Below are 15,191 nucleotides of genomic sequence, written 5' to 3' on the forward strand. Positions count from 1 at the left end.
TGCTATTCTAAAATGTAAGACACGGCAGAAATAAAGAAAAGCCTGCATATCAGATTGTCCAAGCACTTATTTACATGCACTTATTAATCCGATCGTAATCGGATATCTGCAGTTATCTGATTATACAAATGATCAGGTAAACAGCACACTCTGGTCTCTTAGATCGGAGTAAGTTCTAGAAATCTGATTAAGAAATCTGATAAAGAGGCTAGATTTTAGCTCAGTAATCAGATTTCTCAGTGCATGTAAACTCTTGCTCGGATTTCTATCAGTCTGCACATGTGTGAAACAGACGGTGGAACTGGAAATAAGTGAGCAGCGTCACCACGAAACGCAGCACAACACTTTTAGAGTGACGCTGAAACCAAACACGAAATTAAGGATTTAAATATTCTTCACCTTCTAAATGATGTATGTTCATATTTTCAGGTAAAGTGGGACAATGTTTAAAAACAGCTGCAGCATGAAGTTTGAGTTTTACGTTACGTTCACGTCGCGTCTTCTTCTGTGAGTTTATTGGCTGGCTGTAAAGCAGAAATATGATTACTGTCTGACCAATGGAGACCCGGAGTTTCTCCATTATCTGATTACTCAAGTGCATGTAAACACACTGAACCAGTTACTGACAAAATCTGATTTTTGCAGTTATCCGATTATCAAATGCATGTAAACACACTCAGAGTGTTCATCAGCTCAGGGCGGTTTGTTCTAGCGGAGGTTAAACCTTGAGGCAGTTGTATCCGATGATGCAGATGAAGGAGATGACGGTGTGGAGGACGGCGAGGAAGGCCAGCGTGGGCTGCATGTATCCTGTGCTCTCCTCCAGAAAGTAGTACACAGGCCCTTCCTCATCATCATCATCACCACCTCCATCCTCCGCTCCAGAGCCGTCCATCTCCTCCCCAGAGCCTTCAAACAGCCCAGAACCTTCAAACAGCCCAGAACCCTCAAACTCATCACCTGGAGGAGTGTCTGACACCTGGACAAAGAGGATGAAGAACACAAAGCTCCAATAAAACACCACACAATACACTTAGCTCAGATTAAAACATAACATAATTAAAATCAGTTTTCCCTCCTTACAACAAAACATACAGTAGATAGTTCTTCAAAGGTTCTTTAGTAAAGGAAATGGTTCTATTTAGAGATCCATATAGAAACATTTGCATGCTCAAAGGGTTCTGTGCATGGTAAAATGGTACTTCAGATTGGAGAATGTGTTGTATATGCTTCTAAATAGCAGCAATAAAGGTTCTTCTATTATTACAAGCTTGATGCTGTAACAACCACAGAACCATTTATGGTGCTAAATACAATCATTTTCAAAAAGGTTCTATATAGAACCCTATACAATATATTATATGCAGCACCAAAAAGGGTACTTCTATTGTTACAATCTTGGCATCAAAACAATCGTAAAACACTATAAAGGTTCTATATAGAACTATTTACAATACATTCTATATAGCACCAAAAAGGGTTCTTCTATTATTACAAGCTCAACAACGTAAGAATCATAGAACCCTTTTGGGTGCTATTTAGAACCTTTTTCAAAAAGGTTCTATATAGAACGATATACAATACATTCTATATAGCACCAAAAAGGGTTCTTCTATAATTACAAGCTTGACATTGTAACAATCGTGGAACCCTTTCTGGTGCTATATAGAACTAACCATTGCTTTACTAAAACCCTTGAATAACCATCGTTTTAAGACAACAAACACATCAGGCTGGTCGGTAAACTGAGTCTAAAACTGAGATCAACTTTATTCTTCAAAAAAACAAACTTGTGTTAATTGTACTGCGTGTGATATTTTCCAGTAGATTTCTGCAAATTAACAAAATCAGCTGATTGAGTAAAGTATTAAAAGGTTCAGAGACCCTGTAGAAGAGCAGAATGAAGTTCAGAGCAAAGGCGATAAACAGAGCCAGAAAGCGGAGGTTGTAGAAGTTGCGAGACAGATAGTTCTGTGGATGAGAAAGAAATGTGAGTGATGCAAATAAAACCAAAACTAAACTGATTAAAGACTCAAGTTCAGGAGCAGAACTGATGAAGTCTCTCGTTTCCTACCATGAATTTATTTCTTTGAACATCCAGCTCGTTCCAAAGCTCAAATCCTTCATCTTTGGCCGATTTCTTCTCTTTCTTTGCTTTACTGGTCTTTTCCACCTTCTCCTTCTCCTGCGGCTCTTCAGCCTTGGCCACCACTTCCTTCTCTGCCTTCTCACCGTTTTCAGTGCTGGTGGAAATGAAAAGGTTACCAGAACGGATAACACAGCACTGCAGGAGAAGAGTCCACCTCCTTGTTTCTACACTCACTGTCCACTTTATCAGCTCCACTGACCGTATAGTTTCACTCTGTAGTTCTACAGTTACAGACTGTAGTCCATCTGTTTCTCTGCATACTTTGTTACCCTGTTCTTCCATGGTCAGGACCCCCATGGACCCTCACAGTCGTGGTGGTGGAGTGTTAGTGTGTGTTGCGCTGGTGCGAGTGGATCAGACACAGCAGTGCTGCTGGAGTTTTTAAACCCCTCAGTGTCACTGCTGGACTGGGAACCAGAAACATCCAGCCAACAGTGTCCTGTGGGCAGCGTCCTGTGACCACTGATGAAGGACTACAGGATGACCAACACAAACTGTACCGAATAGAGTGGACAGTGAATGGACAGTGTTTAAAAACTCCAGCAGCACTGCTGTGTCTGATGAGTGTAAATACAAGACAGTGGCTTTCATTTTAATGAAGTGGCCGGTCAGTGAATGTTTATAATAAATAAATAGTCACTTAAATAATTAATGTTTTCTGGCCAGGCTGGGCTCAGTCACAGCAGGCGTGAAGAGAACGAGCTCCACTCACTCTGCTTTCTCCGGCTCAGGTGGCGGCTCCTCTACAGCTGCAGTCTGTTCAGCTCCGGCTTCTTCTGGCTGCTAAAACACGAACCACTGATCAGGCACCCTTCTTCACTGCTCTCTGCTCACTGCAATGCCTGCAGTGAAATCACTGAATAAACAGCTGACTTTAAACTTTATTTAGAGCCTGTAAGAGCGCTGTGCGCTGTTAGGCAGAGTGAGTTAACATAAAAGCCATTCAGGTTTGTTTTATAGCACGGGATTAACATAAACCGGGGTTATTCCTATAGTTTGCTTTACAACACATGTATATAACCTGGGATTAATTCTACTATTCTTTTAATAGCTTGGGATTAATATTAACTGAGGTTATTTCTATGATTCATTTCATAGCACAGGATTAATAACCTTTAATTATTTCTACAGTTTGTTTTATAGCACGATTAATATAATCTGCAATTACGTCAACAGTTTAATTTACAGCACGGGATTAATATCACAAAATATTTCCACTATTTTACTAGTTTAATATCTTGGGATTAATATAAACGGTTATTTCTATGATTTGTTTTATAGCACAGGATTATATAACCTTGGATTATTTCTACAGTTTTATGTGCAGTCAGTAAAATTACTGAGATGGTGGGTTCAGATGAGTCTAATGTGTTCACCTCCCCACGGAAAACTAAAATGTTTTATGATGTTCTGTGTTCAGGATATGAATGTGTTTTTTTACATTAAGGCCCAGTCCCATTTCACCCCTTGCCCCTACCACTTAGCCCTTAGCCCTCTGTTTTGCACTAGGGGTAGAGTGTGCCATTCTTGTTGAGATAGAGGGGTAGGGTGAAGTGTTGGGGCTACATGACCCTCCAAACAGAGGTTTTTCAGAGACTCCAAACAGAGAGTTTTGAGAAAAAAAGAAAAACCGGCAAGATGGAGAACAAGAGACCAAAGAAACCCACAAATGTGAGAATTTACTCTGTTAAAGTTATGATAACCACTGTATTATCTTAGTTTAATGTAGTTTCAGTGTATTTTGGTCGTTTTCTTCATAACAAGCATAAAAAATCGCTAATAGCATGTTAATGTCACGGTAGCTAGCTAGCTAACTTTCCTGTTCCACCTTAAATAGTCCAGCAGTTCTGATGCCTCAAGCTCCCGAATGTAACTGCTGCACCATTTAAGGTGGAATGGGAAAACTCAAACAAGAATCTGGTGAATATCTGACTTCAGCTTCATATCACTGAAGAATTAAGGGGGGGTGATAATAAATAATTGCCCCCCTCTTTGAAGGCATATGATGCCCTAAATGTAACTAAAGCCCAGCAGTGAGGAGCTGAACTTTACCCTCCTCTGCTGTCACCGAAGACGGGTCGGGTCGTCTACAGGGCGGCGCTAGTAGCTGTTAATGAAGCAAGGTTTTGTTTTAATTTGAGGGTCCCATCTCGTAGGTCAATATTTCAACCACTACCCCCTACAACTCAGTTCAAAGGGGTTAGGGTGACGCTCGAAAACAAGGGGTAGGGGTAAAAAGAAGAAATGGGACTGGGCCCAAAAATGTTTAAGCATTTATAACCTATGATTTTACTTAAATGCTCCATCTTAACCCATTCATTTTGGACTCACTCAGGAGCGCCCTCGAGTGTTTGAGAAACTCCAAAGACATTAAAGAGCATTATTTCTCCTCTCTACAAGTTGTCTGGCCATACCATTTTCCTCTTGGTTAAAGGAGAACCTTCTGGAGTTGGAGGGTCGATCGGAGTCGTGTCTCCCATATCCCCCAGTCCGCCGGGCGTATCGATGCCAGGGATTTTTCCCACATCTTTCTCTGTGCTCTCCTCATCTTCCTCCTCTCCTCCTGCTGCTTCTGTGGAGTCTGTCACTCCTCCGGCCTCTTGCTCTTCCCCACCTCCAGGCTCTCCAGGCAGGTCTCCGTGCACTTCGTCCTGAGTGGGATCCGGCATGCTGGCCAGGATTTCGGTCACTGTGATGTTTTTGGCTCCTTCTACCAAACTGCCCCCGAACAGAGTGTGCCAGACGAGCAGGAAGAGTCCTTTACACACACTGTAGATGAAATGGAAGATGCCCAACAGGATTGTCCAGAGGAAGGTCGCAACGCCGACGATGACCTCTTTTACGGTCATCTTCCGGAGTCTCCGGTACTGCCTGCGAAGGTTACGGAAGGTGAACATCCCGAAAAAGTTGAGCATGCTGGTGAGAAAGTCTGCGAAAGCGGAGCTGGATTCTGGTTGGCTGTTTTCTCCTCCACCTTCTTCATCATTTCCTCCTCCTCCCTCTCCTCCTTCGGTTGGCTCTTCATCGTCCTCTAGTTTCTCCTCTTCTTCCTGCTCTGAAATCTGGGACGCAATGTTCATCTCAAAGATGGTGTCTTCACAGAAGTTCACAAAAAGCTCCATCTTCTCGGACTCGCCGCCCTCATTCACCACGTCGAAGATGAACTGCCGCTTGGACTCGCGGACCTGCGGCATCTCCCACTGTCGCCGGTTCACCTCGCTGATCTCGAAGTAGATCCTCTCGATCTTCCTGCTGGCGCCCATAATCTCGATGCGGCCCAGGAACGGCCGGAAGTAGTTCAGGACACTCTCAGCCTGTTCCAGGAAGTTCTGCAGCCGGGTGTCGTGGGGAACGTGCTCTGACAGGTTGGTCAGCAGGACGGCGATGTTGAAGCCGATGTCCTTCGCCGGCTCCTGGAAGCGGCTGGCGAATTCCTCGTAGTGTATCATCTCGTTCTCGTCTGCCTCGGAGCAGGACAGGAGGAACTGTATCTCCGAAGGCGTGTACTGCTTTTGACTGTCCATCGCTTTCTGGAAGTCCTTCTTCGAAATCAAACCTCTGGGGTCAGTGACGTAGTCTCGGAAAGCGTCAGAGGCGACAATGTCTTTCAGTTTGAGGAACATGTCGAAGAACTTCAGGATCATCTCAACATTACTGGAAGATTCCACCAGCATGTCCACCATCTGACGAGCAATCGTGCCATTCACAACATTACCTGACAAAAAAAAAGGAGAATTTTACAAGAACTGGGATAAAAAAACGCAAATGACTACCTTGTTCAGGTTAGCGCTCGAGCAATATATCATTTTAGATTATATATCAATATATCAGCTCATAAGAAGGTTCCACAAATTTATTATTGACAGAATACCTGCCAATAAAGCACCAATAACGCTGACGCTAATAATAATGTAATAAAAGAAGGCCGCTTTGCTATTTTGAACTTCAACCAAACTTTCATGTTATTTTCTTCCTTTAAGGTTAAGTTAAAAAGCTATTTATACAGTGCTATGAAAAAGTTTTTGCCCCCTTCCCAACTTCTTTTTTTGTGTATTTGTCACACTCGAATGTTTCACATCATCAAACTACTTTCAATATTAGACAAAGACACCAAGACTTTTGGGATCATTGTGGACTGATGAGTCAAAGTTGGACGACATGGGTCCATGATGGAACCATGAATTCTGATCTCAAGTCATCAGAAAATCCCGAAGGAGATTGTCCGCCCATCAGTTCAAGCGCAGTTGGGTTATGCAGTTCAAAAGAAACAAAATTGAGGTTTTGGACTGACGTGAATCCCATCCCAACACCTTAATCGGGCAGTTAATGCTTGAAAACCCTCCAATGTAGCCAAATTAAAACAAGAAGAGTGGGCCAGAATGTAAAGTGATGTAAAAGACTCATCGCAAGTTATCGCAAAGGTTTGATTACAGTTATTACTGCCGAGGGTGGCACAACCAGTTATTAGGCTTAACGGGCAATTACTTTTTCACATTGGTGACATAGGTCTTGAATAAATCTTTATCATCCATAAATGGAACAATCATTTAAAAGCTGTGTTTTGTGTTTACTTCTGTTGTATTTACCATATATTAAAATGAGTTGGATGATCTGAAACTTTTAAATGTGAAAAATTAGCAAATATAGAAGAAACTGGGTGGGGGCAAACACTTTTTCACAGCATTGTTGGTTCCTTACTTTACATCTACTTTATTTAAGACAAGAACTGAGACCATAACAAAACACTGTTTAACTAAGACTACTGGAATCTGTATAATTTTGCCAATATATGCAAAAAAGGTTCTTCAAGACTATGATTCTACATAGAACCATAAACATTCAAAGAATCATGTGCTTGCTTAAATGGTTCTTTGCATGGTGAAACGGTTCTTCCGACTGATGGAAAATGTGTTGTATATGGTTTTATGTAGCATCAAAAAAGGTTCTCCTATTGTTACAAGCTTTACAAGCAGAACACTTTTTGGTGCTACATAGAACCCTTTTCAAAAAAGTTCTACATAGAACCATCTACAGCACATTCGCTATCAATCTCAAGAACCATTTCACCACGCAAAGAATCCTTTAAGCATGCAATTGGTTCTTTAAGCATGGAGTGTCCATTGTCTTTACTAAAGAGCTCTTGAAGAACCATCTTGTAGAGTGTATGGCATATATGAGCAGATATTATTGCTTATTTATACAACAGTTAGTTCCGGCCACGCAAGCTGATTGGTTGAGAACTGTTCTAACTGATATTTCACCATAACAGCACGTTTTTTCACGAACACTGAATCACTCCGCTGAGACGTCGTTGCTAAGCAACGACTTTGACAGCTGTAGGAGATGCTCAAGTCATTCGAATGTTTTTACTTCATACTTTGCCACAAACAGAAAATGGACACGTTTAAGATCACATTTGACCGACAGCCGATTTGGTCAGACTCTGAAGATGAGACGACACTAAATTCCCAAACTGTCATCACCACTGAGCAGCTTTTCAGTCGGCAGCTGAGACAGAAGAACAGCTAAACAACCTGGAATCAGCCAGAAATGAACCCAACACCATTCGCCAAACGTGTAGTCTGATCTGCAGAGTCTGACCAAATCAGACTGACCCACTAAAACTGACACAATATCAAGTTCAGCTCAGTTTTGTCAGTTTTTGCCAGATATTAATGTTGTTTTGTTCCAGCCAGTCTGTAAAGCATCTTACAGCCCATGTAGTTTGGCGAATGGTGTTGGGTTCATTTCTGGCTGATTCCAGGTTGTTTAGCTGTTCTTCTGTCACAGCTGCCGACTGAAAAGCTGCTCAGTGGTGACGACAGTTTGGAAATTTAGTGTAAGGAGCTGGAGAACGAACTGCCGGCTGTGCAGCGAGTGGGCGGAGCTCGTTGTTAAGGAACTATAATTTGGTGAAGGAACTGCAAACATTAAAACATTAAACGCCGCGTTCACGGCCCAGTTTATTAATTTATTACTGTATTTATTTAACTGTTGTATTAAAGCAATAGAACACTCGAGGAGTGTGTTATCACCAATAACATCACGGCTGTGATGATCTACGGCGACCGAATCACAGTGATGTTATTTCGCGATAACACACTCCCTCTGTGTTCTACTGCTTAATTGAATGATTAGTTCCCCATGAGTACCATAAAAAATAACAACACTACATAATAAAAAAATTCTAAGACTAACTATGAAATCTCCTTTCACACTGGGCTTAATCTGGATCTACTGGAGCTACACTGATACTGACCCTCCAGCAGTGAGAGCAGCATGACCACCATGTCCTTCTGCAGGTCCAGCAGCTCTTTCAGCAGGCCGATCTGACTCGAGTCCTGAAACAGAACATACGGGAAAGTCCTACTGCCTGTGGCCGAGCCAGAATTATAAAATAACTAAAAATACAACTTTAGATGGTTTTAAAGAAAATACAATAAATCAGCAAATAAAACTGATAAAAAGAGTAAAATTCAGTGTAAATGCAGCATTTTCAGTCATACAGGGCAGTAGGATTACTTGATGGTCCAGAACCTTTATGATGCAACCAAAACAGCAAACTGACCACAGTGGACAGCAGGTGTGGACGCTGAGGATCACAGGTGTTGTTATGCGTTCTGAACGGCAGGTTAAGGTCATGCAAAGAAAAAGCAAAGCTCACTTCCAAAACCAGGTTAAATGTGCAAACGCTAGAACATGAAACCATGGAAACTACAAAGGAAGGTACACTCTTAAAAAGATGGTTCTTCAAGGGTTCTTTAGCAAAGGCAGTGGTTCTATTTGCTACAAATGTAGAAGCATGGTGAAATGGTTCTTCAGATGGTTCTTCAAAGGTTTCTTCTACTGTTATGGTGTCAAGCTTGAAACATTAGAAGAACCTTTTTGGTGCTATATAGAACCATTTCCAAAAGCTTCAATCTGAAGAACGATTTAATCATGCAGAGAACCATTTAAGCGTGCAACTAATTTTATAAATGACTCTTGGTTCTAAATTGAGCCATTGCCTTTACTAAAAAACATATTTTAAGTGTGTATATGGTTCCATATTGAATCTTTTAGAAAATGGTTCTGTATAACACCAAAAAGGGTTATGCTAAGGGTTCTGTTCTGACATCAGGCTTGTATCAATACACTCTTCAAAAAGATGGTTCTTCAAAGGTTCTTCAGTAAAGAAAATAGTTCTATGTAGGACTATGAACATGCAAAGAACCCTTTGCATGAATAAAGGGCTCTTTGCATCATGAAGGAGTTCTTCAGAGTGATGGAGAATGTGCTGTATATGGTTCTATATAGAACCCAAAGGGTTCTTCTATTGTAACAAACTTGACATTGTAACAATAGCAGAACCGTTTTTGGTGCTACACAGAACCAATTACAACACATTCTCAATCTATCTGAGGAACAATTTCACCATGCAGAGAACCATTTAGTCATGCAAATTGGCCTATATAGGACTCATCTAAATAGAACCTAAAGAACCCTTAAAGAACCATCTTTTTTAAGTGTGTAAACAGGGAAAACAAGTCCACATAGAGCAGATGACAAATACCACAAACAGGGGGCAGAACAGGTTCCAGTCAAAAACCTTGTTTAATATTCAGGGTTGGGAAGGTTCCACTGCAGGTTCTCCTCATTTAAATATATGAATATAAATGCCACTGAGATTGACAGAGACACATGGAGGTGTTTTATTCTGTCCTGAATGTGAGAACAGAAGGAGATAATGGATTATAGCAGCTGATTTAATAAACATTAATATATTTATCATTTTTATTGTTTCTCCCCAACCCTGACCGCAGGGTCAGCACAGACGGACGTGTGTTAAAGGGCTCGTCTTCATCAGGACGGGCTGAACAGCCCTCGCTTCCCTCTCAGGTTGTCTGATCCTCCTGCTGAACACTTTCTTCATCATTCAACACTCACTGCACAGTCTGCAGTGACAGTAAGCACAGAACACACATCCCAAATTTTCTGTCCATTTTACTTTTTCCCCACTTGTTAAGTTTGTGTGGGTTTATGTGCCAAAATGGCCCTAATTTAACAGGCTGTCTTTAAAGCCTTATTCAGAATTATTTTTACATGAGGAGGTGGGTGATGTAATTATTCCCAGTGTTTCTTAGTGATTTTAATCCCATCCGAATGCACCTTCAGTCATTTGTACCGACTGTGCTCCTGCTTCAGTAAAGATTCCAGCGCCTTTTACCTTCTACAAAACGAGCCGTAAAATAACCTCAGATTACATTAATCCCGTGCGAATTAACATGTCAGTAAAACACTTCCACATCCTGTGACAATGGAGTTTCTTAAGTTTGGAGGTGCTCAGAAAGTGTTTACTGAAGTTCGGCTTCCAATTTGCCAACTTCTTGTTTGAATTTTCCCATTCATCCCGTTAATCTGCTATAGGCTGAATGGGTGGGGCTAAACTGCTGTACGCTGAATATGCAGGGCTAAACTGCTGTGGGCAGAATGGGCGGGGCTAAACTGATGTAGGCTGAATGGGTGGGGCTAAAGTGAGGTAGGCAGAATGGGCGGGGGCTAAACTGTGGTAGGGTGAATGGGCGGGGCTAAAGTGCTGTAGGCTAAACGGATGTGGCTAAAGTGCTGTAGGCTATGTGTGTTAATGAGAGATCACCTTTAATCCTCCTGCATGGCCTTTAAAGTTCTAGCTAATATTGACTCAGCAAACAGTCAGTGCTGAGTCTCTAATCTCTTTCATTCATCCCTGTCTGTGTTCAGCAGGGGATGCAGACACTCTGAGTGTCGGAGGGCAGGGTGTAGAGAGGGCCAAACACAAAGCCAATCACTGTAATAAATAAATAGAGTGATACATACTCTTCCCTGCACAGACCATGTGAAAAACAGTTGCATTAATCAATACAACATTCCTTCATTTCAGAGCAAGAACAGCATTACATTCCGAAGCATCATACGGTCTGAAACAGGAATGTAACACGCTTCACATCTAAAAAGCCTCTAGTCTAAATGCTAAGCAATTAAAATCACAGCTTTTCTGTCATGCAGCTAAAATAAGACAAAGCTCATTATTAGAAACTACACTGAGCACTTTAAGGCCGTTTTCACACTGGAGTTTTTTCCAGACCCAGGACCGCTCGCTCTGTGAGTCCGGTACGGTTGGTCGCAGAGGTGGCAATGAGTCACTAAGCTGCAAGTAACACGTAAGTCTCAAGTCTTCACACTCAAGTCCTGAGTCGAGGGAGCTGAGTCTCAATTGAAGTCCTGAGTCAATAGTCCTAATCTTTAGGTCCCAAACAAGTCAGTCTGCATTCTTCAGCTAATTTAAGGCCACAGCACTGAACAAAATTAAACCGTACTGTAGCATTTTAATGACAGCATGTTAGCTGGCAAAAAAAAGTCAACTGCAGCCTCATGGTGAACGTTGCGCTTATTTTACCTGCAGAAGCTGTTAGAATCTGTCGAACAGAGACGCTGTGCTTCTTTTGTTTTGCTGCCGTGAGGAAAATGGTCAGTTTGCCTGGTAAGTTTATCCAGTAAGAGCGGAGTTTAAGCGCTGAGTGAGGACGCATTGATGCTGTTGATGCTTTGCTTGTTTCCAGCTTATGCAGGTAAACTTGACTCAAAACACTTCATGTGTCTTCCTAAATAAAATAAACCGAGCATAACCACAGTGACAGACATCTGCGGATGTCGCTGTTTATTCAAATTCTGGTAGGAAACGAATCCATTCACATGAAAAACAGCAGGCTGTGTAGCGTCCCGTCTGCAGTCTGACTCTCCACGTTTCTTCCACTTTGAATCTCGAGTCTTCCCAAGTCATCATGCTCAAGTCAGAGTCAGAGTCCGAATCACTGGTGTCAAGTCAAAGTCAAGTCGCAAGACTTTCTCGATTATCTTGAGTCGAATCTAAAGTCATGAAATTCGTGACTTCATGACATGATTCATGACTCATGAGTCCAAGTCATATGACTCGAGTCCACACCCCTGGTTGGTTGGGCTGTTTTGGAGCCCGCAAGCAGTCCAGAGAACCGATCTCTGCTCTGAAATCGGTGGTCTGGGGAACTCTGGTGGGTCCGCTGTACGTGTGGAAGCTCTCCACTCCCTGCGCCGCCTGTGGGGCTGTGCGTTTGGCTCATTTTGTAACTTGACTGTTTCAAATTATCGCATCACTTCCCTTTTATAGGTGTGGTGATGGGGGAGAGGACAGCTGTGGACAGAAAGAGCTGCTCTTCCCCGCTTCAAACAAAATAACAAGAAGCAGGAAACAGATGAAGCGATGCCGACCAATCTGCAATCTGCACTCAGAAAAGTGATGGATGGAACAGCGCAGTTGATCCTCGATTCAGGTGGAATTATTTATTTAAGCAAACAAGCGATAATTAACCCCTCCCCCTAACGAGCCCAGAATCGGTCATGGGTGAGGACTCAAGTGTGAAAACACCCTTTGTGGAAATTTAATATGCACACGGCATTAGAGGCGCTACAATCAGATTTGAGTTTACCATAATATATTAGCATTCTACAAATGTACAGAGGCAGACTGCATTTATAACATGTAACAACATTTTCATATATAAGTATTTTTATAAGTATGAGTAACCATGTAATAATCATTCCTAATGTACACATTTCTTACATAAATTGTCACTGCGCATAAGCAGGATTAAAGTAAGTGTTCAGTGTAAATGATGCAGTGTTGCTCACCTGAGCCAGTTTCATCATCATATGAGCAAAGACGTGAAGGAAACCAACAACAGCGTCCCACAGCCTGCTGTGGGCCAGAGACTGCTGGTTACCTGTACAGGGGCCCTGAATGAGAGCGAGAGAGAGAGAGTTTTTTATTGAAATGAATACACACATATCAATAAACCTCTTGCTTAAAAAATCTGGGAAACAGAAAAGGCCATACTCCACACACCATGGGTGACCAAAGTCCGGCCCCAGGGCCAAATGAGTCCCGCAGGCAGGTTATAACTGGCCCGTGGCTTCTGTTTCAGAGTGTGTTATAAGGGGCCGCTCAAAATGGTTGTATTTTCCACATTTTGGAAACTTAACGTTTCAAATCATTTGTGAATCATATTTTGGCATGGTACGAGTTTGGATACACCTGCCTTAAACCAACATTCATCACTCCTTCATCATTCATCACGTCTCGTAAGCCACACTTCTGTCTGTCATTACAGAATCCGGGGCTGGATTCATTAAGGCTTTCTTAAGGAAAAGCGAACGTTCTTAAAACAAACACTAAGAAGTTCATAAGAATGTTCTTAAATGCAGTTCTCAAAAAAAACTTAAGTTCTCAAATATTCTTTAAAGATAATCTTAATTATTTCTTTAAGATTTTCTTAAGGAGCAAAATGGAGGAAAAACATCAAACCAAGCGTTTACACAATTTTAGCAAACAAGATCTGGAGCTGATGGAGGAAGAAACAGCCAACAGGGAAAAAATCCTCCTTAGAAAATATGATAACTGGACAGTTATTGTATCGAACGGAGGAAATTATTCTGCTGGTAGACTGAAGACGAGTACACTTGACGCATTTCATGATTTAATGAAAACTGTCATCAAAGACAGCACAACATATGCTTTCTATGCACAATGGGGACCTGAGAAGGTGTTCTGAGGCTAATATAAGAAAGTTTTGCACAAATTATGGCTTGAGAAGAAGCTGTACATCTAGTTTCTGTTCTAGAGTCATTCTGGCACAAAACTGCAGCAGAACGGTGACATTTACGTGACTCATATCTCTGTTATTAACTGCCTTTTGTATGAAGAAAAAAACATCTATATATAGTGAACTAAAATGAAAATATGTCAGATTCTAATATTCCCTGAATTTGTGTTTTAATGTATTGGAAAAATTGAAAAAATAAACAAATAAATAATCTGCATACTCTGGTGTTTGATGAAATGAAAAAATTTGGAAATGGGTCGTTGTCTGTTTTTCTATTGTAGGATTCGAAATGGAAAACTAATTAACGAAAGGTACATGGACCCCCTTCACGCGTTCTTTAGTAAAGGCAACAGTTCTATTTACCGGTTCTATTATCTAGTTCATGCTTAAATGGTTATTTGCATTGTGAAATAGTTATTCAGGTTGAAGGAGAATCTGTTGTATACGATTGTATACAGAAATTTTTTGAAAATGCTTCTATATAGCACCAAAAAGGGTTCTTCTATTGTAGGGTGTCCAGCTTGTAACAATAAAATCAATATAGAACCATTTACAACACATTCTACATCAATCTGAAGAACGATTTCACCATTCAAAGAACCGTTTAAGCATGAAATGAACAGAACCAACTGCCTTCGCTAAATCATCTTTTTTCAAGCGTGTAGATATCAGAGAGCCTGTTTACCTCTGTGGGCGGAGCTTCTGAGGCTGAGACTAATCAATCACCTACACAGAGACTCTACTCTACTGAATAATAATACCAGCAACAAAGACTAATTACTGTAAAAACGGGTTCTAACATTTGTCAGCTCATGTTTGTGAGGTTCTCAGTGTAGCCTCACCTGGATGTACTCAGTCAGGCTGTTGAAGACCTGCTTGGCGACAGCCATGGCCTTGGAGAAGTTCCTCTTTCCCTGGATCGTCAATGATCTCCTTCCCGGAATAATACCAGTAAAAATCACTGATGGATTCCTGCACACATTTCAGAACAAAAATATGCACAATGGGCACTTACACTGTAAATACTAAAGCTCTGTACGGTTATAATGTTATAAGACATGTATAGCTGTGCGTTTCTAATTTATTTCATTTCCTATCCTCGCCGATTATTTGGTGTCCTTACTGTAAAACTTCATAAGAATTCTGCAGGCTGCTTTGTTAGCTACTAGCAGCACTTTTCCCCTGATAATGATTTACACAACATAAACAAAACACCTGTATCAGATATACTATATTGCAATCAAGGTGTGAAATACGGGGGGTTCTGGTGTTCCAAGACCCCCAAATTAACCTACTGGACTACGTGAATGTCTCAAAATCAAAATTATGGGGGTCCCCTGAAAATAAACATATGATGATGTTATGCTGTCCATTAGAGACACTCAAAT

The 15,191-nt window shown here is 41.3% G+C and overlaps 1 protein-coding gene across 1 annotated transcript in view; it reads right to left on the bottom strand.

Annotated features, from left to right (window-relative positions):
• Positions 1 to 15,191, bottom strand: part of ryr1a (ryanodine receptor 1a (skeletal)) — a 143,468-nt gene that overhangs the window by 13,984 nt on the left and 114,293 nt on the right. The window contains 10 exon segments of the mRNA XM_036594491.1: positions 725 to 979; positions 1,885 to 1,971; positions 2,075 to 2,243; positions 2,862 to 2,932; positions 4,564 to 5,864; positions 8,409 to 8,490; positions 10,985 to 10,990; positions 12,833 to 12,937; positions 14,646 to 14,717; positions 14,719 to 14,775. Coding sequence (XP_036450384.1) covers positions 725 to 979; positions 1,885 to 1,971; positions 2,075 to 2,243; positions 2,862 to 2,932; positions 4,564 to 5,864; positions 8,409 to 8,490; positions 10,985 to 10,990; positions 12,833 to 12,937; positions 14,646 to 14,717; positions 14,719 to 14,775 — 2,205 coding nt within the window.

The sequence above is a fragment of the Colossoma macropomum genome, unplaced genomic scaffold, assembly GCF_904425465.1.
Source record: "Colossoma macropomum unplaced genomic scaffold, Colossoma_macropomum, whole genome shotgun sequence".
NCBI lineage: Eukaryota > Metazoa > Chordata > Actinopteri > Characiformes > Serrasalmidae > Colossoma > Colossoma macropomum.